General features: G+C 50.1%; 10 protein-coding genes across 10 annotated transcripts, besides 2 other annotated features; 5 read left to right on the top strand and 5 right to left on the bottom strand.

Annotated features, from left to right (window-relative positions):
• Positions 1 to 235: 235 nt before the first annotated feature.
• On the top strand, positions 236 to 759 carry NFIA_014010 (uncharacterized protein; the record flags this gene model as incomplete). Its single annotated transcript, XM_001264607.1, has 4 exons — positions 236 to 256; positions 316 to 390; positions 458 to 529; positions 652 to 759. 4 exons carry the CDS (start codon positions 236 to 238, stop codon positions 757 to 759), a joined length of 276 nt encoding a protein of 91 aa, XP_001264608.1.
• A 1,109-nt stretch (positions 760 to 1,868) lies between these two features.
• On the bottom strand, positions 1,869 to 2,086 carry NFIA_014000 (uncharacterized protein; the record flags this gene model as incomplete). Its single annotated transcript, XM_001264606.1, has 2 exons — positions 1,869 to 1,993; positions 2,050 to 2,086. 2 exons carry the CDS (start codon positions 2,084 to 2,086, stop codon positions 1,869 to 1,871), a joined length of 162 nt encoding a protein of 53 aa, XP_001264607.1.
• Positions 2,087 to 5,738: 3,652 nt separating this feature from the next.
• NFIA_013990 (putative ethanolamine kinase) lies at positions 5,739 to 7,269 on the top strand (the record flags this gene model as incomplete). The annotated part of the gene is made up of 5 exons (XM_001264605.1): positions 5,739 to 5,921; positions 5,992 to 6,103; positions 6,174 to 6,637; positions 6,699 to 7,051; positions 7,098 to 7,269. 5 exons carry the CDS (start codon positions 5,739 to 5,741, stop codon positions 7,267 to 7,269), a joined length of 1,284 nt encoding a protein of 427 aa, XP_001264606.1.
• Positions 6,646 to 6,672: a microsatellite.
• Positions 6,647 to 6,672: a microsatellite.
• A 430-nt stretch (positions 7,270 to 7,699) lies between the features above and the next one.
• Positions 7,700 to 8,779, bottom strand: NFIA_013980 (sugar phosphate isomerase/epimerase family protein; the record flags this gene model as incomplete). Its single annotated transcript, XM_001264604.1, has 1 exon — positions 7,700 to 8,779. One exon carries the CDS (start codon positions 8,777 to 8,779, stop codon positions 7,700 to 7,702), a length of 1,080 nt encoding a protein of 359 aa, XP_001264605.1.
• A 698-nt stretch (positions 8,780 to 9,477) lies between these two features.
• Positions 9,478 to 10,575, top strand: NFIA_013970 (Gfo/Idh/MocA family protein; the record flags this gene model as incomplete). Its single annotated transcript, XM_001264603.1, has 1 exon — positions 9,478 to 10,575. One exon carries the CDS (start codon positions 9,478 to 9,480, stop codon positions 10,573 to 10,575), a length of 1,098 nt encoding a protein of 365 aa, XP_001264604.1.
• Positions 10,576 to 10,757: 182 nt separating this feature from the next.
• On the bottom strand, positions 10,758 to 12,478 carry NFIA_013960 (sugar porter family MFS transporter; the record flags this gene model as incomplete). The annotated part of the gene is made up of 3 exons (XM_001264602.1): positions 10,758 to 11,135; positions 11,183 to 11,896; positions 11,942 to 12,478. The coding sequence occupies 3 exons, from the start codon at positions 12,476 to 12,478 to the stop codon at positions 10,758 to 10,760; spliced, it is 1,629 nt and encodes a 542-aa protein (XP_001264603.1).
• Positions 12,479 to 13,512: 1,034 nt separating this feature from the next.
• Positions 13,513 to 14,577, top strand: NFIA_013950 (shikimate dehydrogenase family protein; the record flags this gene model as incomplete). Its single annotated transcript, XM_001264601.1, has 1 exon — positions 13,513 to 14,577. The coding sequence occupies one exon, from the start codon at positions 13,513 to 13,515 to the stop codon at positions 14,575 to 14,577; it is 1,065 nt and encodes a 354-aa protein (XP_001264602.1).
• A 60-nt stretch (positions 14,578 to 14,637) lies between these two features.
• NFIA_013940 (inositol monophosphatase family protein) lies at positions 14,638 to 15,870 on the bottom strand (the record flags this gene model as incomplete). Its single annotated transcript, XM_001264600.1, has 5 exons — positions 14,638 to 14,878; positions 14,933 to 15,359; positions 15,417 to 15,505; positions 15,574 to 15,625; positions 15,687 to 15,870. The coding sequence occupies 5 exons, from the start codon at positions 15,868 to 15,870 to the stop codon at positions 14,638 to 14,640; spliced, it is 993 nt and encodes a 330-aa protein (XP_001264601.1).
• Positions 15,871 to 16,519: 649 nt separating this feature from the next.
• NFIA_013930 (type II 3-dehydroquinate dehydratase) lies at positions 16,520 to 16,972 on the top strand (the record flags this gene model as incomplete). Its single annotated transcript, XM_001264599.1, has 1 exon — positions 16,520 to 16,972. One exon carries the CDS (start codon positions 16,520 to 16,522, stop codon positions 16,970 to 16,972), a length of 453 nt encoding a protein of 150 aa, XP_001264600.1.
• Positions 16,973 to 17,068: 96 nt separating this feature from the next.
• NFIA_013920 (putative C6 transcription factor QutA) lies at positions 17,069 to 19,841 on the bottom strand (the record flags this gene model as incomplete). The annotated part of the gene is made up of 2 exons (XM_001264598.1): positions 17,069 to 17,234; positions 17,290 to 19,841. The coding sequence occupies 2 exons, from the start codon at positions 19,839 to 19,841 to the stop codon at positions 17,069 to 17,071; spliced, it is 2,718 nt and encodes a 905-aa protein (XP_001264599.1).
• Between the last annotated feature and the right edge of the window lie 58 nt (positions 19,842 to 19,899).

Raw genomic sequence — 19,899 nt, 5'->3', positions numbered from 1 at the left:
AGGGTTAGGGTAGGTAATGGCACATGATGGACAACTCGGTGAGGCATCACGTGATTATTTGGCTGGGCCCAGAGTCGTGGTTGCAGATGACGAAGCCTCGTTTTTTTGGTCGCGTGTCAAGTTCCTGCTGATTAATGGTCCTGGCAATCATGTGATTGCCACGTAAACACAAACCACCCTTGTAAAAGTTTCGATCCACGTCACTAATTTCGACTGCTTTACAACTGCACCTACCATGGCTGCCCTCTCGACCAACGTAAGTTTTTATTGTTTAAAAACCGATAAACAAGTGATTAGAATGCAGAATCTAATTAGTCGATACAGAAGTGGTACAACCGCTACCTGAGTGAGGTGGCTAATGGATGCCTGGAGCTGCCTGTCTACGAAAAGGTGAGTCTCAGTGTCGCCTCACCTTACTCCTAACTAACCACTTACCAACCACTTTCCAACTGTTTAGAATGATGATGGCTCGATCAAGATTTACTATGGGGAGCTCTTCTGCCGTGTGCCTGACTGTTCAAAGGCCCAGGTGAGAATATTTTCAACTGATTTTATAGTCTCATCAACTGATTCTTGACTACTTAGAAAAAATATACTGCAACAAATAACCTTCGCACCCATATTGAAACTCATGAAGATGTGGAATTACAGGAAGGAAATATTGGTGGCCGTGCTGCACAGAAGACAGTTGATGAGGCTGTTAGTAAGTGGCTGTTGAGTGGTTTTGAACTGGCTTACAACTGGTTAACAACTGGTTAAAAATGGGTCAGAGTGGTACAAGGGGCTGTTTACAGGGGTTGAGCCTCAAGATGTTGGTGAAGTAAGTACTTATGCAAATTCCAACTCGGCGTGTGATGTGTGTGTGGATGCAAGTACTCCTCCACTTCCAGTAAAGAAAGATGGCACAGTAAGTAATCTAACTGCCCTTTAACTGCTTGGCAACAGCTTACTCAATACTTCGGTTCATATCACGAACATGCGCAAGAAGGTTGCTGAAATGGGGCACCATGTTCCTTGCAATTCCTGTGGAAATCGCAATGAATGCTGCAAGGATATAAATAAGTGTGACCACTTTATTCTTTTTGAATGTGGTAATATTCACACAGACCCTGCAGGTAAAGGCAAGGCACCCGTGAGATCTCCCCAACCTCTGCATAAGCGGTAAATCGGTCAACAATCACTTGCAAATCAGTTTACAAGTACTTTAGTTGAAATTAATTTGATATAGCTTGTTTTGAAGGAAAAACTAAAAAAATAATAAAACAGTTAATGAATGGTGACTAAATGATTAATTGTAAGGAATATTTTTTTTTTTTTTTTTTCAGAAATCCGATCAATACGTATATATATCTTAACCGAACAGGATTAAGCAGGAATTGGTAGGAATCGGAAGGAATTAAGCATCTAAGTTACGCACCGTGACATCCGATTGCTTGCTAACAGCTTATAATTAAGGCAAGTAGACATATATATATGTGTGTGTGCTTGTTAAAGAAAAATAGAATGGTAGATAAAGATCGCTACATAAAACATTGTGGAACCACTTGTCAAGTACTTGGAAAGTGGTTACTAATCAGTCTGCTGCAGTTCTCGGAGTTGCATCCGTTGCCTCATAAGTTCTAGCTCTAATTGCTCATTTTGAAGCTGTTTTAAACGAACCTCTTCTTCTTTTCTTTTGATTTCTGCCTCTAAGTCTCGTAATTCCAGTTCTTGACGGCGTTGCTCAATTGTCAGAATATTTGCTGAAGCCACTCGGCGAAGACTCCGTGATGAGGTTGTAGATCTAAGTAGTTACAAGATAGTTAGTAATCACTAAGGTAGTACTCAAAAATAATTTTTTTTAAAAAACAAACAAAAAAAAAAAAACCTTACTCATTATCAGCAACTTGAGAAGAGGACGATATCGACTGACGTTTTGAATTCGCACGCGGAATTTCAATATTTTGACACTCTGTTTCAGTTGTTGAAGAGGACCGCTGACGTTTACGGCTTCCTGTATTCTTTATTAAGTACTTGCCAGCAGCTTAGAAAGTACTTAAAGTCACTTACTTTCCCGACTCATATGACGCAAATAATTTGCCTCCATTGTAGAAGCTCGATATGAATGATGAATATTGAACTGCTGAAAATTATTATACTGCAGAATATCATCTTTATCAAGTTTCGCAGAACTGAAAAGAGTTAGTTAGAATTCTGAAGTAGTTGGTAAGTGGTTGATAAATACTTTCGAACTGCTTCAATAAGTGTTAGATACTTTCCAGAAGCATATGACTTTTGATGTGATTGCTCAACAGCATTCGTATGATTTCGCAGAAGCTGAAAATAATATGACTGGATCTTTGAGCATGATTGATTTAAACCTGCCTTGATAACAGCAGATTTTTTGTGTACAGCCCAAGCCTGCACTGCCGGGGATTCATATTCTGATAAGCAGTTAGTAAGTAGTTGTTAAGTAGTTTACCAGTAATAAGATGCTTACTTATTAGCAGCTCAATCAACTCATCATACTCAGCCTCTGACTGGCAATCTAGGAGACTCATCATGCGACTCCAGAGGCCTGACCCTTTATTTTTTGTCCCGATTGCCTTTAAAATTGAGCGTTGAAAATGAACATGACAGAATACAATGATATGCTGTAAATGCCATATAGGGTCATGGTGCCGAGGATCAATTTCAGAAAGATATTGACCAAGCCCTGAGTACTTAGCGACTGGTTGGTAAACATTTCATAAGTGCTTACCTGTATACTGTTTTGTGTCCATGTCAACAATAATACCATGAATTCCAGATCCATGAATTGGATCAAATAGAACTGCCTGTCCAGAAACCTCTTCTATAAGATGAAATGCACGCTTGAATAGTAAATAGTAGCCCTCAGTGGAATCCTGGTTGGTGAACACTCGGAGTAGTGTGATAACTAGTCAACAAATGGTTAGCAAGTGGTTAATAAGTACTTGGTACACTTACTTTTGCATTGGTCTGGCATGAATGTCGCAAAAAGGACCTCATTTATGTCTTTAGATCGAATTCGTTTAAAAGACATATCAACTTCAAATGAGGATAAAGCTGATAATAAACGAATCTGATCTTTGAAGGCACAAAACACCATTGTACCATAAGAATCATGATACTTCTGTTGAATATATTCCTAGTCACTTTTTAGTACTTGCCAACCAATTAACAAGTAGTTAATAACTACTTACCTTTACTAGCGGATCCCGGTTCTGTAGAAAGAGTAACCCGTTGATATCCTGTCCATTAGGATATGAAAGAAGTCGCTGCTTCTGAATAATAGTGGCAATTCTGTCTTTATTGCAGAAACTGGAGTGGATCTCTGCTAGTGTAGAAGCATTATACTGCTGGTAGAATGCCTCCAATTGTGGGCTTCGAAGGAATTGTGCTAGTCTGATATAAGTATTTACAAAATAGTTATTAAGTGTTTTGCAAGTACTTACCAGTCGTTAAAGATGGATCTCTTATGCGTTGAATAATATTCTTCACCCCTTGCAGGATACGCTCTGGTGCCTTGCTAGGTGGTGGTGGTGGATGCTGATGAATACCATGCGATGTGAAAAGGATATATGGGCATTCATTAATATCAACAGGAACTAATGCAGTGAAAACAACACTACAAGGGGTGTGTTTCAATCTGCCTGGTCCTTGGAGGTGATCTCGATCTTATAAGCAGTTAGTAACCAGTTGATAATCAATAGTGAAGTACTTACCACAATATTTTCGTCGGGACGCCAGTGATTCAAATACACTGCAATCTTCAGCTGCTGGCATAATATTTCTGTTAAAAAGGTCCTCAAGAAATTGTAGATCAATCGATGTATGGCCTTGAACGGATCCTCTATGATGTTTCGTTAGAAACTCATCAGATCCATTACTGCAGCCAATATATGGTGGGTATTCGCCATGTACATCCTGTAAGTAGTTAGCAAGTACTTAACAAGCATTTGAGAGGATTCCGATTAACCATTTGAGTATGCCGCTTAAAAACTGGCTTGCAAGTTGGAAGTTGGTCAATACATGCATGAACCCCTCTTGAAGAATTCCATTTTCGACCGATAGTAACTAGAAGTACTTAGTAGCTGCTTAGGAAATGCTGAAAAGGAGGTTACATACCTGTACGCATTGCGTTTTCCAATATCTTTCTCCAGCAATTGAATATCTTCCTGAGATTTTCGAATAATATTCCAACAATTCTCATCAACGAATGTATGATGATAGGATCGAAGAAACGAATTTAGATATTCACATGCATAGATACCGGAGCATTTCCAAGTCCATCTTTTAACCAAGCAGTTAAAAAATGGGCACTTAACTGGTCGCCTTGGCCCATGCTGTTGTCGCCGTGAATATTGAATCTTTAACTGATTAGAAAGTGTTTGGAAGACAGTTATCAAGTACTTTACGTTACCTCATGAACAAGCTGCTCCATTTCGCTCTGTGATCGTCCTCTGGATGCAACAACGTATGAATATCCATGAATATGACTTGTTGGATACTCTGGTAAGTCATCAATGTATTCAATTTTTGATGTCTGAAGAGGATGGCTTTTTGAAATTGTAAGTTGTACTGGAATGCCCTATTTTCATATTAAGTGGTTAGTAACCAGTTAATAAGTGCTCAGACAGATATAAATACCTCAATATTGTTATGTTGCTCTGGGCTTGACTCAGTCAAGTCATCAGAACCAACGATTTCTTGTTGAGAATCCATACTGGAAAAGCGAATAAGCAGTTAGGAAGCAGTTGGAAATTTGCTTATGACTCGAAGACAGGAAAATGGAACGGAAATTGAAATTCAGAGGAATCTGTTTTGTTTTTTAAGTAGGTCGCGTGTCACGTTCCTGGCTTGGCAGTCACGGGTGGGGGATGAGGGTCACGCGTCCACGTTTTTTCGGTGGCGTGATCTGTGTACACGCCCAGAGTCACATGGTTGAGAATCACATGCAATTGTTGAGATTGCTTACCAAAATGGACTAGCGTATACGCCTTGTAATTATGGTGCCTAGTTCCTTTTCGACGTCAAGCGCGATAGGAGCGCAACTATAAAGGAAGATGCTGCATGTAAGACTTTGTAAGTGGACGAGTGGCGAATTATATCAAGCATCTTTTCATAGAAACTTCACAAGGGCTTCGATCAACGCCTGTTGTAGTCGTGCGTGGCGGCGTGTGATCGAGAAAAGCCGGACTTTAGCCTTGATACCTTAGGGACAAGGCCGCCCTTAGTGCCTTGGATTCTTGGAGGGGCTACCGGCGCTCTTCCAATCAAGGTCAAGAGGGCACGAGACCACCGTTTCCCTCTTTTGTCCCTTTCTCCTCTTCCCCTGATCGATATGACTTTATAATTTTTTAAGCTGCAGTTTTCTACCCTTATTTGATTTACTCGTGTTGAATTGGAGCATCAATTGCCGGTCAATTCATGCTTCTGACTTCTTCTGTGAAGATAATCATCCTCTTGGCGCAAGATTACTGATTGTTGCAGAGTACAAAGGGGCTGTAACTAAGTGTACAGGTTCGTACCAAAGCATCGCATAAGCCTCCAGGACCACATGAAACTCGCTCCCCTTGCATTATCTGATCAATGTCATATGGAGACTTGATGCTCCAAATATATCCTTGTGCGGCAAGTGTTGACTGTTGTTTTCGCAGGACTCCCGGGCTTCTGGTCACTCCTTATTCGCTCGTCGCCGATTAGACCTCAAGACTTGATTCATATACAGCATTAAGATGGGATCAGCGGGTGATATGAAGGATGAGACCCTTCTCCCTCTCAGATTCATCCCTCTGTCATACAACCATGCCGATTCCCAGGCTTCAGCGCTCAGGCTTGTCCTGACGCTGAACCCGCAGTGGGAGGGCCCGGACAACAAGATTGAGTTCGTGCGCTTCACGGACGGCATCACGAATACTGTGTGTTTCTTCTAGAGGATCGTAATCAGAGCGGGCGCAGAGCTGTGAACTAATCTCGAGTCTTTTCTAGCTTCTCAAAATCATTAATCGGAAACCTGGCTGGACCGAGGAACAAATAGACAACGAAGCAGTACTGATGAGAGCGTACGGTAACCATACAGAGATCCTCATAGACCGCGAGAGTATGATATGCCCGGGGACCCTTTTCTCTTGCCGAACGCGACTTGCTGAGTAGATATGCTCTATCTATAGGAGAAACCACGTCCCATGCGCTTCTGGCCAGCCGTGGCCTGGCTCCTCCCCTTCTGGCTCGTTTCCAAAACGGGCTTCTCTACCGGTTCATCCGAGGCCGGCCAGCAACCCATTTGGATCTGGTCAAGCCTCCGCTCTGGCGCGGCGTTGCCCGAAGGCTCGGACAATGGCATGCGGTGCTGCCTATCAATGGACACAGCGCGTCCAGTTTATCTGCCAAAGAGCTCCCCTTATCCCACCATGTAGATGTCGTCGACGATCAACATCAACACAAGCAAGAAGATGATTTGGATCCCATCAAGCCCCGAGTGCCGGGTCCCAACATGTGGACTGTTCTGCAGAAATGGATCCTGGCTCTTCCCACCACGACCGAGGAGCAGCGCACCCGACGACGTGCCTTGCAGAAGGAATTGGAACGCGTGGTGCGTGAGCTGGATGATGGAAGGGGTCTTGGTGACGACGGAGTATGCAGTCTCTCTCTCTCTCTCTCTCTCTCTCTGGCACGACAGCTACTGACATTGACAGCTGGTCTTTGCCCACTGTGACCTCCTCTGTGCCAACGTCATCGTCCTGCCGTCACAGTGTCCTGCCACTGCCGCAACCTCAGACAAAGAAGCATTAAACGTGCAGTTCATCGACTATGAATACGCGACCCCATCTCCAGCCGCCTTCGACATTGCCAACCACTTTGCCGAATGGGGCGGATACGACTGCGACTACAGCATGATGCCGACGCGTTCCGTTCGCCGACAATTCCTGACCGAGTATGTCAAGAGCTACAGCCAATTTCGGGGGATTCCCGAATGTGCCCAGCACGAGATCGTCGACCGATTATATGAGGATGTCGATCGATTCCGTGGTATTCCCGGACTATACTGGTATGTACTTGGTCACTTGCAGGTGGACTTTATCTGACATGTATAGGGGCGTGTGGGCACTCATCCAAGCCCAGATCTCGCAGATCGACTTTGACTATGCTTCGTACGCGGAGACCCGGCTTGGAGAATACTACGCCTGGCGGCGAGAAGTGGATGGCTCGCGGGCTCAGGCGAGCGAAGAGATGCCCCTCCGAGAACGTCGCTGGGCTGAAGCTTAGTCCACATTACCTTGCCCAGTACTCTGTCTTATGTATATAATCAACTTACTCACATAGAGCAAGAGCATGACATAGCATATGCATATGGCCTGCTTTTGCTTCTTGCAAGGGTTTCAACAATAACCTTGAGGTTGGCGGTTCAGCGTTAAGCATGATGACAGCGCTTGTCTTCAACGACGCATGTGGCAGCGTCTATTGTCTGTTAATACAAAAGCATTCAGATATTATTCATTCTGTGACACTATTCAGCATGTGACGAGATGATGTTCCTTTCGAGGGTCACCTCATGAACAGTAATATATGTTCATCTCGATACTGTTAAGATTGTTATCAGCTTCATCTGCAAACAGTAGTCTCATGAGATAAATTCAGTGGTACACAAATTCTAATACACGCTATAAGAAATCGCTCTATATACTAGTAGCACAAATTACAAACGATGATGCAACGACAATGACGCATCCGACACGTCTGACGAAGTAGACGTAGATACTCTCAACTTCAACACCTCCACCAACCTCCTCCACGCCCTCCACCCCCTCACCGCATGTTTCTCCGGCGTGGCCGGGTCGGGATCCGCCAACGTCCTCGAAAACAACTCCAGCGACACCCACCCCTCAAACCCAAGTCCAAAAAACGCCCGCGCCACATCCAGGACAGGGAGGTATCCGCCTCGGTCCTCTTCAAACGGGAACAGCCTCGCATTCCGCGACCAGCTCATGCGCGGTGGCTGTCCGGGAACATGGAACGGGTGGTTCTCGTCCAGCGGGGCGGAGAGGCGCTCCCCGTCGACGATCTGGATGTAGAAGACTTTTTTGACGTCGATATGCTCGCGGAGACGCTGTAGCGAGGCGGCTAGATCAGTCTCTGCGTTGGGTGTTTTGCCAGAGGGTGCTGCTGGGTCCGCGTACACCCGGCCCGCGAGGTTGAATGTGTCGAGGCAGAGGCCGAGGTTGGGGCGGTTGGCGCGCGACACCACGGCCCAGGCTTGCTCCCAGGTGGAGATGTGGGTGCCCCATGCGAGAGCCTCGTAGACGAAGCGGAATGGCGGGCTTTGGGCGGCGCCGAGGTCTGCGATGCGCTGGAGGTCGGAGACGATGACATCCAAGTCGCCGGTAGTGCGGGGTGCGCCGGTTGTTGGGTCAGACGGGAGGAAGTTGGAGGGGATCTGGATGAGGTCTGTGTTGAGGATGTGGGCGATCTGGAACCATTTGGGGAGCTTTTCGCTGAGGAGGTGCTCGGTTTGCGTGCGGTCGAGGAGACCCTCGTAGAAGAGGAAGGGCTGCAGGCAGATGATGGAGAGGCGGAGGGAGTCGCACAGCCGGCGGACCTCGTGCGCGGCGGCGAGGTGGCAGCCGTCGAAGCTGGAGTGGGCCAGGCAGTCGAGGTCGTCGAAGAAGAGCTCGATGCCTTCGTAGCCGTGCCGTGAGGCTTGATGGAGCTTGGTGGGCAGGTCGTGGATTCCTGGCCGGCCCAGGGACATGGACCCGATTCCTAGGCGGTTGGGCATTGCAATACAGTGCTGACTCTTCTGAAGATGCACTGTCTGCACTGTCTGCAATATGTGCAGTAATTCCTCTCAGCGTATGTAGGAGAGTTCAGATAATGTCAACAGTCACTTTATTTGCGACTTGTACGCGTCACACCGAGCGCCGACGCCGATCGATAGCGGCAGCCAAGACAGACTTATCATCATCATAATTCCAGTCCTGTCATTGAACTGATATCTCTCTTTTTGTAGACATCTTGTCGCATAAACACGGGGCTTGTCTCTCAGAAGCTTGTTCTCATCAGCGTTGGGATGGTGCCGGTTAAGCGTTTACCAGGTGTAGCGTTTATCCCAGCATTTAGTCTTTTACCCCTCAGGATCCGCGGGGAGCCAAGTCTTAGCCGTCCGCATGACATGAGATTGGGGTCCATGGCAAAACAATCAGTGCATCACTCATGAATACTATTCCAGACAGACTCGAGACGCGGAATGCGCCTGTCACTGGTTCATGCATGCATCCACATCCACATCTACATGCATGTCACCTATGCATATGCATATCCTGCCGGCATCGGCATTGGATAATTCTGGAGGATTTACCCCAGACTAATGGCATTATATGACTCTTCCGGCTATTATTTATATCGCCCATTATTGGGATTGGCATTGGCAGTGAGCAATTGAGGAAATAGTGAAGAAATTGAGAATATTGGAATATCATGCCCCTCCGAATCATCATCGTCGGCGCCGGCCTCATCGGCCCTCGCCACGCCCAATCCGTCCTCTCCAACCCATCCACCGAGCTGTTGGCCCTCATCGACCCAGCCAGCAGCGCAGCCCTCATCGCCTCACAGCTGCAGACAAATCACTTCCCCTCTATTCCCGCCATGCTAGCGGCCATCCCCAAACCGGACGCCGCCATCATCTGCACCCCGAACCACACCCACGTCCCCATCGCAACAGAGCTGCTCTCCCACGGCATCCACATCCTCACCGAGAAACCCCTCAGCGACAGCCTCGAATCAGCCAAGTCGTTGCTAACTTTCGCCCGCCGCCCCGAAAACGCCCACCTGACTGTCCTGGTTGGCCACCACCGTCGCTTCAACCCGTATGTTCGGAAAACCAAGGAGATACTGGATAGCAACTCCCTCGGTACCCCAATCGCAGTCAACGGCCTCTGGACACTCTATAAGCCTGAATCCTACTTCGCCCCGCCAACGGACTGGCGTCGTGTCAGTCCCTCGGGGGGCGTAATCCCCATTAACCTCGTCCACGATATCGATACACTGCAGTACCTCTTCGGCCCGATTACCCGCGTCCACGCAGAGAAGACACCACCGCAACGAGGTAACCCGCCGCATGAAGTCGAAGAAGGCGCAGCCCTGATTCTGCGCTTTGCGTCTGGTGTTGTGGGCACGTTCCTCGTTTGTGATGCGACGCCGTCTCCGTATAACTTTGAGATGGGGACGGGGGAGAACCCGCTCATTCCTGGTCCACCCGGGGGAAGCGAGGGTGGTGGAGCGGACTTCTACCGGATCTTTGGCTCCGAAGCGTGTCTTAGTGTGCCGGATATGACGCGGTGGAGTTATGATGGGCGGGCGGAGAAGAGTTGGACGGAGGAGTTGGTTGTGGAGAGGTTTGAGGTTGACCAAAAGGCTGCGCCGTTTGATTTGCAGCTGGCGCATTTTGTGGAGGTGATTGCCGGGAGGGAGCGGCCGAGGTGTTCTGGGGAGGATGGATTACGGGCGTTGATGGTTTGTGAGGGGGTGAGGAGGGCGTTGGAGACGGGGGAGGCGGTTGAATTGCCTCGGGTATAGTCTGCATACGCTAGATTGGTAATGAAGAGCAAATATAAGTAGTAGATAATATACAGACAGGAGATTACGGGCCTTGAACATGGCTCCCAAACTTCATATTACATTAAGCTACTGACCAGTATATTATCGGTGCGGTTAGTTCTATGAACTGCTGCTGACCTGGCCGACTATACATATACATGCTAGACCTTGGGCAGGTCCTCTGACAAGTGCTCCACCTGCTGGTCACCGGTCTTGCTATACCCCGATTCCTCAATGTCATGACGGAACCGTTCCTCATCCTCCCGAAGTCTAGCCAGGACAGTCTCATGAGCACGCCAAATCGGCCTCGACTCAAACAAGGCGTCCATGCTCTCCAGCGGGATGCCCTTGGTCTCCGGAAGGAGGAAAAACACAAAAACGATGGACAGCACCATCAGAGACGCAAAGAAGAACCACACGCCGTACTCCATCTTGGCGAACATCTGCGGTGTGAACCGCGAGATGAGAAAGTTCCAGAACCAGTTGGACGCGGCCGCACAGGCCTGTGCCAGGGAGCGCATGTTGGGCTCGAACATTTCCTACCATAGTCAGTAAAACAATTGACGCAGGTGAATAATGGGCATACCGAATTCATAACCCAAGGAGTGCCGTTCCATGACGGAGTGTAAAAAACAGTGTAAAGGTAAAAGAAGAACATGGCCGCAATGCCGCCCCCGGTCATCTCCTGAGTAGGGTTAGAGGCCGGGTCGGCGATCTTGATATAAGCGCCAACAATAAACAAACAGACTGATGCGCCTGCAGCTCCGATCAACAGCAGCAGACGCCGTCCCAAGCGGTCTATCAGGTAAAGGAGCCAGACAAAGGTGACCACTGTCTTGACAACTCCAAAAATACCGGTGCTGAACATGCTGGTGTTTGCACCCTGGAGACCAATGCTCTTGAACACCGTGGGGCTATAGTAGTTGATGGCATTGATGCCACTGCCGTTCTGCCAGAAGAAGAGCATGCTTCCGAGGAAGAGGCGATACATGACCTTTTTGTTGGTTCCGGCGGCCTTGAACGGCTTCCAGAAGCCAAGACCAATGGTGGCGCGCTGCTCCTCCAACGCCTGGTCGACTGCGCCGATCTCCTCGATCATGTATATGTGATCCGCAGGCAGCTGACGGATCCAGCAGAGATTCTTGATGGCATCTTCCCGACGTCCGCGCGAGAACAGCCAGCGCGGAGACTCCTTGAGGAAAACTGCACCGATGAGGAGCAGACCGGATGGAATCAACTGGACAGCAAAGGGAATGATCCACTGCTTGTGGCTGGGAGCCAGAGTTTCACTGACGCCGTACTACACGGGTTAGCATCTGAAGGTGACATAAAGAGGATGGCGTACATTGATCCAGAAGCCCACCAGACCACCAATCTGCCAGCCTAACTCGTACACTCCAACCAGTCGTCCACGAATCGAGGGTGGAGCCATCTCGGAAATGTAGATGGGAGTGATATTTGAGCCCGCACCGACACCAAGACCGGCCAGAACACGTCCTCCGTAAAGCAGGCCCAGCCCCCGATCACCGTCGGCACCAAGCATGAGACCAGCGCCAAGGGTGAAAATCGCACCGGAAAATAGCAGACCCCATTTCCTACCCCAGAAATGACCGACGGGGTAGGCTAAAAAAGCGCCGAAGAAGGCGCCGGCCTGGTAGCAGGAGACGATGTTGGCGCTCACAAGATTGACCGCCGTCTTGCTCATGGTGTTGAAACCAAACTCTTCCCTGAAGGAGCTGAGGGCGAGAGTGGTTCCGATAAAGGCACTGTCATAGCCAATCATGCATGATGTGAAGGAGGCCACGGCGGCCAGCAGGTAGATCCTCCAGTTGTAGACTTCTTTTGGAGTTGGTCGATCTTCGACCAGAGCAAGGATGGACATTGTGCAATCTATGACTCCGGGTACGAGAATGTCGATTCAATGGTACAAAGGGTGACTGGAAGGTGAGAAGAAAGTTGATGGAGGCATCAACTGTATCTAAATAGCCAACAAGCCACAGCTGTGGATAAACGGTCCGAGATGAAAAGTCTGGGGATCTCGACAGCGTGGAGATGCGGAGACGGAGGAGTTGCTGAGAACTCTGGTTAAACCATTAAAGCGCCATAATGGAGTAGAGGGGAGAGCATTCGGAAGAAAGCATATTAAACTTTGCATCGTCTAAATGTTTAGCAATAAGAATATAGCAGTTCATGGCACCCTGGGAACAACTCCGATACCGCTGAGAGTAATGAAAGCCAAGACTGCTAGAGTTCCAGCAATTCAAGTATGACACGTCTTCAACCAGCTCGAAGCGAAGATTCAGATGGACCGGTGACCAATCGCCATCTCGGTCAATGGGTCCGTGGCTGGAAAAGGGATACGCCGGCTGATATTCGGTCGTGGAAACTGAACGAGTTTGGAATATGAGAATGTGGTTCCCCACGGGGATCAACCATGGCGATCTGACAAACAGACTGAATATGACTCGTCAAGCAGAAGATGATTAGGCGGGAAAGCGTTCTCCCCGTGAAGACTTTGCCATTCGTATTGTTAGCGCTGAAGCCAAATTTCTAGCGTACCTTGGCACTCGGATATCGTCCGAGAGCCAGCTGAAAGATTCAGTATGGAAGTTCTCTTGATGAGATGATGATGGATTGATAATAATAACGTTGAGAGTTGATGCGTGACAAAGGTGATGGTGGAATTGGAAGAAGAAAGTCTGAAAGTGATGGAGAAAGACTGGGGATGGCTAAGCAAACATCCGAGTCACGCGCAGCTAAACGTTTCTCCGGGATGCAACTACAACCTCACTAGTACTACAGTTACGTCCTAGGTAGTATGTTAAGTATCAAGTTTCTACATCTTCATTCCAGACCGTGAATCGTACATCAACATTGACCTGAATAGCGTCAAGCATCCCATTGTCCTGCAGTACGATGGCCTCCCAGATCATGGACACCGTGTCCGAACAACAACCCCCAGAAGAACCCATCAGCAACCCCGACCACTTCGATGGAGTGGCATATCTCTACGGCCATCCTCTGCTCAACTCTCTATCTCCCCCCCTCCATCAAACAATATACACAACCCTCGGTCTAAACTGGACCCAGATCCCTCTCTCCAGTGTCTACGGGACATCAGAAACCTACCCTCCACCATACACCCGCTCACCCCCGATCCCCAAATTTTTGGCATCCGTCAAGTCCAACCCCAAGTTCGTCGGCTCCTCCGTGACCATGCCATGGAAAGTCACCATCATGCCGCACCTCGACGACCTCACCGAGGACGCCCGCCAAGCCGGCGCCTGCAACACCATCTTCCTCCGCCCTGAAGCCGATGGCACTACTTCCTACGTCGGCACAAACACAGACTGCATCGGCATCCGCGAGGCTCTTCTCCAGAATTCCACCGGTGAGAAGGCATTCCGCAACAAGCCCGCCCTCATTGTCGGCGGAGGCGGCACCGCCCGTACAGCGATCTACGTGATGCGCAGGTGGCTGGGCTGCAGCAAGATCTACGTCGTCAATCGTGATGCGGCTGAAGTAGCTGCCATTCTTGAGGAGGACCATCAGCGCAATCCCAGCCCCAACAAGGCTCCGCTCGTCCATGTGACGGATCCCTCGGTGGCGGCTCGTCTGGAGCCTCCCGCGGTCATTGTCTCGGGGATCCCCAATTACCCTCCCAAAACGCCGGGGGAGGTCCAAGCCAGGGAAGTGCTGCAAGTGTTTCTAGGAGAGACCCCTCCAACGACGTCAAACTCCAAAGGCGTGATTCTGGAGATGTGCTATCACCCTGTGCCGTGGACGGAGATTGCGCAGCTGGCCTCGACGGCTGGGTGGAAGGTGATTCTTGGTTCGGAGGCGTTGATCTGGCAGGGCTTGGAGCAGGCAAGGCTGTGGACTGGTAGGGACGTGGTTGCGGAGCCTGGGCTAGTGGAGAAGGTCAAGAAGGTGGTGGGCAAGTTGATTGCTGAACGGGTGCCGTCCAGATCGAATTTATAGCCTGCATGTATAAAAGATTGCTGTACATAGAGTCTCTCTAGACGAATACATTCATGAAATCTATGCACCAGGTCGTGTATAATCCAACTCCCTCACGCGCTTCCACACCTCCCTCACAGTCCTCTCCTGCGTCTGTCTCCCTGTCTCGGTTTCGGACGGCCCAGCGGGCCTAATAGCCAGATACAACCGACTCCCCAAGCGCACCTCCTCTATCGGATCCGTCTCCGAATTCGCAGGCGGATTCGCCGTTGTGACCAAGCCTCCAGCCTCAAGCAGAATTGCAATACCGGCAGCAACATCCCTGACATCCCTCAAATCAGCTTATGTCCGTAAAGTGAAACTCCAGGGGACGTACCACTCCCAACACCCCCCCTCCCACCAAATATCCACCGCCCCCATAGCCGTATACGCCAGATCCAACGCCGCACTCCCCAGGCTCCGTACCCCGTGCACCATCCCCCCACTCTCCGCAGCCATACCCACAAAACTCTCAACCTTGCGCGCCAGGTTTTCCCCAGGGATATCCCGTCTATCCTTCCCCCATTCACACGCAAAGATGCACCCCCTCGGCGACGTGGCCGGCATCGGGGGGATGGGGTTACGGCGTAGCGGCAGACGGCGCGAGCCACGGGGGTCATTCAACCAGGCGCCTCGGCCGACACAGGAAGAGAAGAGCTGGTTCATGGCGGGGGCGTAGATGACACCGATAACTGGGCGGTTGTTGACGAGAAACCCGATCGAGACGCAGAACGTGGGGAAGAGGTGGGTGAAGTTGACGGTTCCTTCAGCCTAGGTTAGCACTACCCTAGCCAGAAGTGGATGGGTGGAGGTGGGGATACCGTCTAGAGGATCGATGCACCATGTTGGATGTGCGTCGATTAAGTACGAGCGGGATTGGCCCTGTGCGTAGGTTTCTTCGCCGAGGAATCTGGTTGCTAGATTGTTAGTATGCGCCTCGTAGGGGTGCAGACTTGCAGGTGACTGGACTGGACGGACTTGTGCTCGGGGTATCTCGTCTGAATTGAGGTTTTGATGAATGTTTCCACGTCTAGCGTAACTTAGTTACTTTCTTTCTTTGGTGGACGTGGTGGATGTGTAGATGGGGATACCCTCGTCTGTCTGCGTGACAATGTCAACTGCATTGTCCTTCTCTGCGTATGTGTATGCGGTCTCGTCATCGCCTTCGATCTGCCTATCGATGCGCTCGAGGAGAAGGTCGCCGGCTTTACGACCGAGATCGACTGCAAAGGCGTAGATCTCGTCTAGTTGGTCTTGGGTAAATTCTATAGCCATTTTGTTGAAGTTCCTCTATGAAGTATGAATTGTGTATGCAGATTGGGAAGCTAGATAAGTGAAGAGAGATCGCAAGCCAGTGGACTGGGATGCCATGTCCTCAAGAAACCCAGAAACCCAGAAACCCGTGAGTAACCGCTCCGGATATTTGGCATTGCAAGCATCCTACTACGGAGTACAGGTGAGTCGATGGGTTAGATACTATCCATATTCTAGACCGAGGCTCAGATGACCGCTACGAGGCCATCCTCTGACCTCAGCATCCGATGCATCATGCCAATGACACTATGGATAGTCAATAGATATGGGACTTCTCTTCATGATAATAGGGATTATATACAATCTCATAGTTCTCATCTATCAGCGATTCAGTAGACCGGGGGGCTGTGGATACTCGGCGCGGCCTGTATTCCTCTCCGGCAAAGCGCTCTTCCCTCGGGCTTTCGTTTCCCCATGCTCTTATAGCCACTCCGCATTAATGGCAATAAGCTCTACGGTGTAGTCTCTGGATATTTGCAACAGATACTACTGACAGATAGATTATCCATGTAAGGATAAGACGGCGATCTCGTAGACTGTAGATTTCAGTTCCCTGCAACCACTACATTTCAGACTGTTCAGTCCACATCTAACATCAATCAACTTCGCCATGGGCAAATCAATACTCCTCATCAACGGCCCCAACCTCAACCTCCTCGGCACCCGTGAGCCCCAAATCTACGGCAGCACGACCCTCGCCGACGTCGAAGCCTCCTGCAAAGCCCACGCCGAGTCACTAGGCGCCACCCTCGCCACCTTCCAGTCAAACCACGAGGGCGCGATCATCGATCGCATCCAGGCCGCCCGTGGAAACGTCGACGGCATCGTCATCAATCCCGGTGCTTTTACGCATACCTCTGTGGCGATTCGGGATGCGCTGCTGGGGGTGGGAATCCCATTCATCGAGCTGCATGTGAGCAATGTGCATGCGCGCGAGCCCTGGAGGCACCATAGCTATTTCAGTGATAAGGCGGCTGGGATTATCGTTGGATTGGGGGTGTATGGGTACAAGGTTGCTGTGGAACACGTGGCGTTGAACTTTAAGGAGAGGGCGATTTTGTAGTCCGCGCTGGGTAATCTCTTCGTATACCCTATGTACATTCACATCAATGAACAACAAGCGTCAAGCTCAAGTACAGTCCATAGCAACTGACGTCTGTCATCGCTTCGGCTGTCGTTCTCGTTGTATGGCGGCAGAACCCTCGGAAAGCTGCTGGGTCTGTGCCAGTAGAAAAGGCTCTTGACTGGAGTACGAGTATAGATCCGAAAGCCCGGCATCAGGGACAAACCCCAGATTCTGCATAAATTCGGGCTGGTTATCACCCCTGTCCAGCAATCAGCCATCAGTCAGCAGTCGTCAAGAGACAAAACGTCACTCACTTCTCGGTACCGTCCAACGAGGCCAGCTCGTCAAATAATGCATCAAGGTCTGGCGCGATTCGCGGTCGGCGTAATGATGCGTATCCTTCAATATCAATAAATGTCCCGAGGTGCAGATTCGGATCGCTATACGTCTGCTGGTACTGGGGGGTGTTTACGGGAAAGGGCGATGGTATGTCTGGTATTGTACTTCCGTCATTGATGAGTTTCGGAGCGGAAGAAATCGAAGAATGGGGTCTTTGGGTGGGGATTTGTAGTTGGGAGGCGTGACGCGAAGATCCAGCGGCTCTAGCAGGTGTCGGTAGAGATAGAGTAACGTTGTCTTCAACGTTCGGCGTCCTTGTCCAGGAGCTTGTCAAGAACGAGTCCGGTGTGGAGAACATAGCCCGAACCTCGTGTTGTCCACTAGCGTCCAAAGGCTGCAAGGCCGGATGGCCGGTCATACTGTCCGATGATGCATGTCGAGCAGATGCATTACCGTTATGTAGATGACTTAACGGGTCCGTTGGCGTCGGTAGGAATGCATCTTCCGCTCCCAGTGAGAGGCCAGTCCCCTCTGTATCGCTGTCTTGCAACCATACCGTAGAAAGATGCGAGGAATATGCTTCAAGTTTGTTCTTGAGGCCTACATCAAGTTCAAACTCCCCTGGCGCGCCTTGCCCCTCCCCGGGGGAGATACCAAACGTCAAAAGCATTCCGAAGATTGGACTTGTCGCCGCCAGGCTATAAGTTTCCATGTACTTTTGCAACAGCAGCATGAGCCTCTTTAAGCTCTCAATCGCACGAGTCTTTCTCATGTCTGACATATGTTTATCCCCCTGGCGTATAGTATCCAAAGATAAAGCGGTGACGCTGCTTTCAAACATCATTTCCAATCCAAATATGTGAGGCGAGGCAAGCCTGGTGGGACTTTGCAAGTCAACACGGTAGCTCCCGGGGAGGGCCGACACCCAATGTTGTAACTGTCGTTCCAGCGCCTCGAGTTGTGGTGCCGGATTGTTCTCCAATTGCTTTGTGCAACAAGCCTCGTTCAAGATGCACATCAAAGAGACCATCCGGTTGAATGTGCTCAGGGCATGAAGGGGTCCACGGTGAGAAGGACCACGCGACGATTCTGGGGGTCGCAGACCGGTCTGATCTTCCCAAGGATGCCATTCCTCCAGACCATCCTCATTTATCGGGCCGGTCTTGACCAGATCCTCTTTGCGTAGCGACGGTGCCTGACCAGTCTTGCTGGAAATCAGTGTTTCCAGTACGAAACACCCTAAGAAGACGTGTTTTGACCGTGCCGAGCCCTTCTCGTTTCCAGCCATGCCAGTCAGTGGAGAACCCAAACCCAGCCACCGTGCAATTCGAACTGCTTGCCCTACCAGCATCCACGCATCTTTCCATTCCTGTTGTCCGAGTTTCACCAAGGACAGAATCAGCAGAGCCTGCACATGCCCAATCTCATGAATGCCCTTCTCGGCGGGTATCAATGCTCTTGCGGTGGCGTATAGCTGACTAGAGCGTGGCCGGTTTGGAGAAACTCCCATCTGACGCGTGGCCGCGATCGACCTCTCTTGCATGGACGCCAGAGTCAAAACTGCCCAAAGGGCCGCGCAGTCCCCGGACCCTGTCGTCCGAGGCAAAATTTGCGCATTATCTTCAGACTGACGGAATGCCGTTCGAAGTATATCATGCTTCTCGAGAATGGGAAACCAACACTGTGTGTAAGAAAAGTAGACATCAAGCAGCGTCCACACATTGGAGGGAAGTTGAGGAAGGGTTGAAGACTGTGATTGCATAAAAGGTTGCGACAGAACGCTCCCTGTAGAGGTGCCAATGGTATCTGAACGGAGGACTGTCTGGGTGCTGCTGTCTTTTGTAGTACGAGGCGGCAGATCCCTGGGGACGGCTCCATGTGACGGCGTTTCGGAAGGAGATAGAGCAGCAGTCAGTGATTGACGTGCATCCGTGGCACCTTCAGGTAGCTGCCACTCGAGCGTGTCCGAGGAGAGCACACTGCTCCCCCCAGCTTCCGGAGAATCTGTCTCCCCAGGCCCTCGAATGGCCTTGTCCTGTTCCTCCTCCGGCTGGTCCAAGAAAGTCAACATGCGCTCTATCTCCTTGAGGACGGCGCTATTCTTCCAGGATGAGACAAGATCATCAGAACCCTCCGCCTCTTTGCCCATAGTAGCCAGGTGACTCGGCATATTGGCTGCCCTGAGTAAGGCGCGGACCACCTCCTCGCTCCCCTTTATCTTACAAAAGACTAGCCCCCACAGCAACTCCAACGTGCGAATGTATCCGGTCGGCAAGCCTCGCTTCTTGGGGTTGGTCTTGTAAGTGCAAGGTCGACATAATGATGCGCAAGTCGAGCAGACCGGCTGCACCCCATCGCATTTATCCTTCTTGGAGCGACAGCTGTCGCAGGCACGCGACACTCGTTGCCGCTTAGATTGTGTGGAATTGTCGTCAGTAGGCATGCGTCTGGCATCTTCGTCGGTTTCGGTCAATCGCCGTTTCGACCTGCTACCGGCCCCTGGGGATTGGCGCATATCGTTGCTCATGATTTTCTGTACAACGGGCCACCAGAGCGTTCTGGACGCATGGTCATGTTTGGCCCGT

This window comes from Aspergillus fischeri, genomic scaffold, assembly GCF_000149645.3.
Source record: "Aspergillus fischeri NRRL 181 1099437636249 genomic scaffold, whole genome shotgun sequence".
NCBI lineage: Eukaryota > Fungi > Ascomycota > Eurotiomycetes > Eurotiales > Aspergillaceae > Aspergillus > Aspergillus fischeri.
This window is presented reverse-complemented; position numbering and strand designations above follow the sequence as displayed.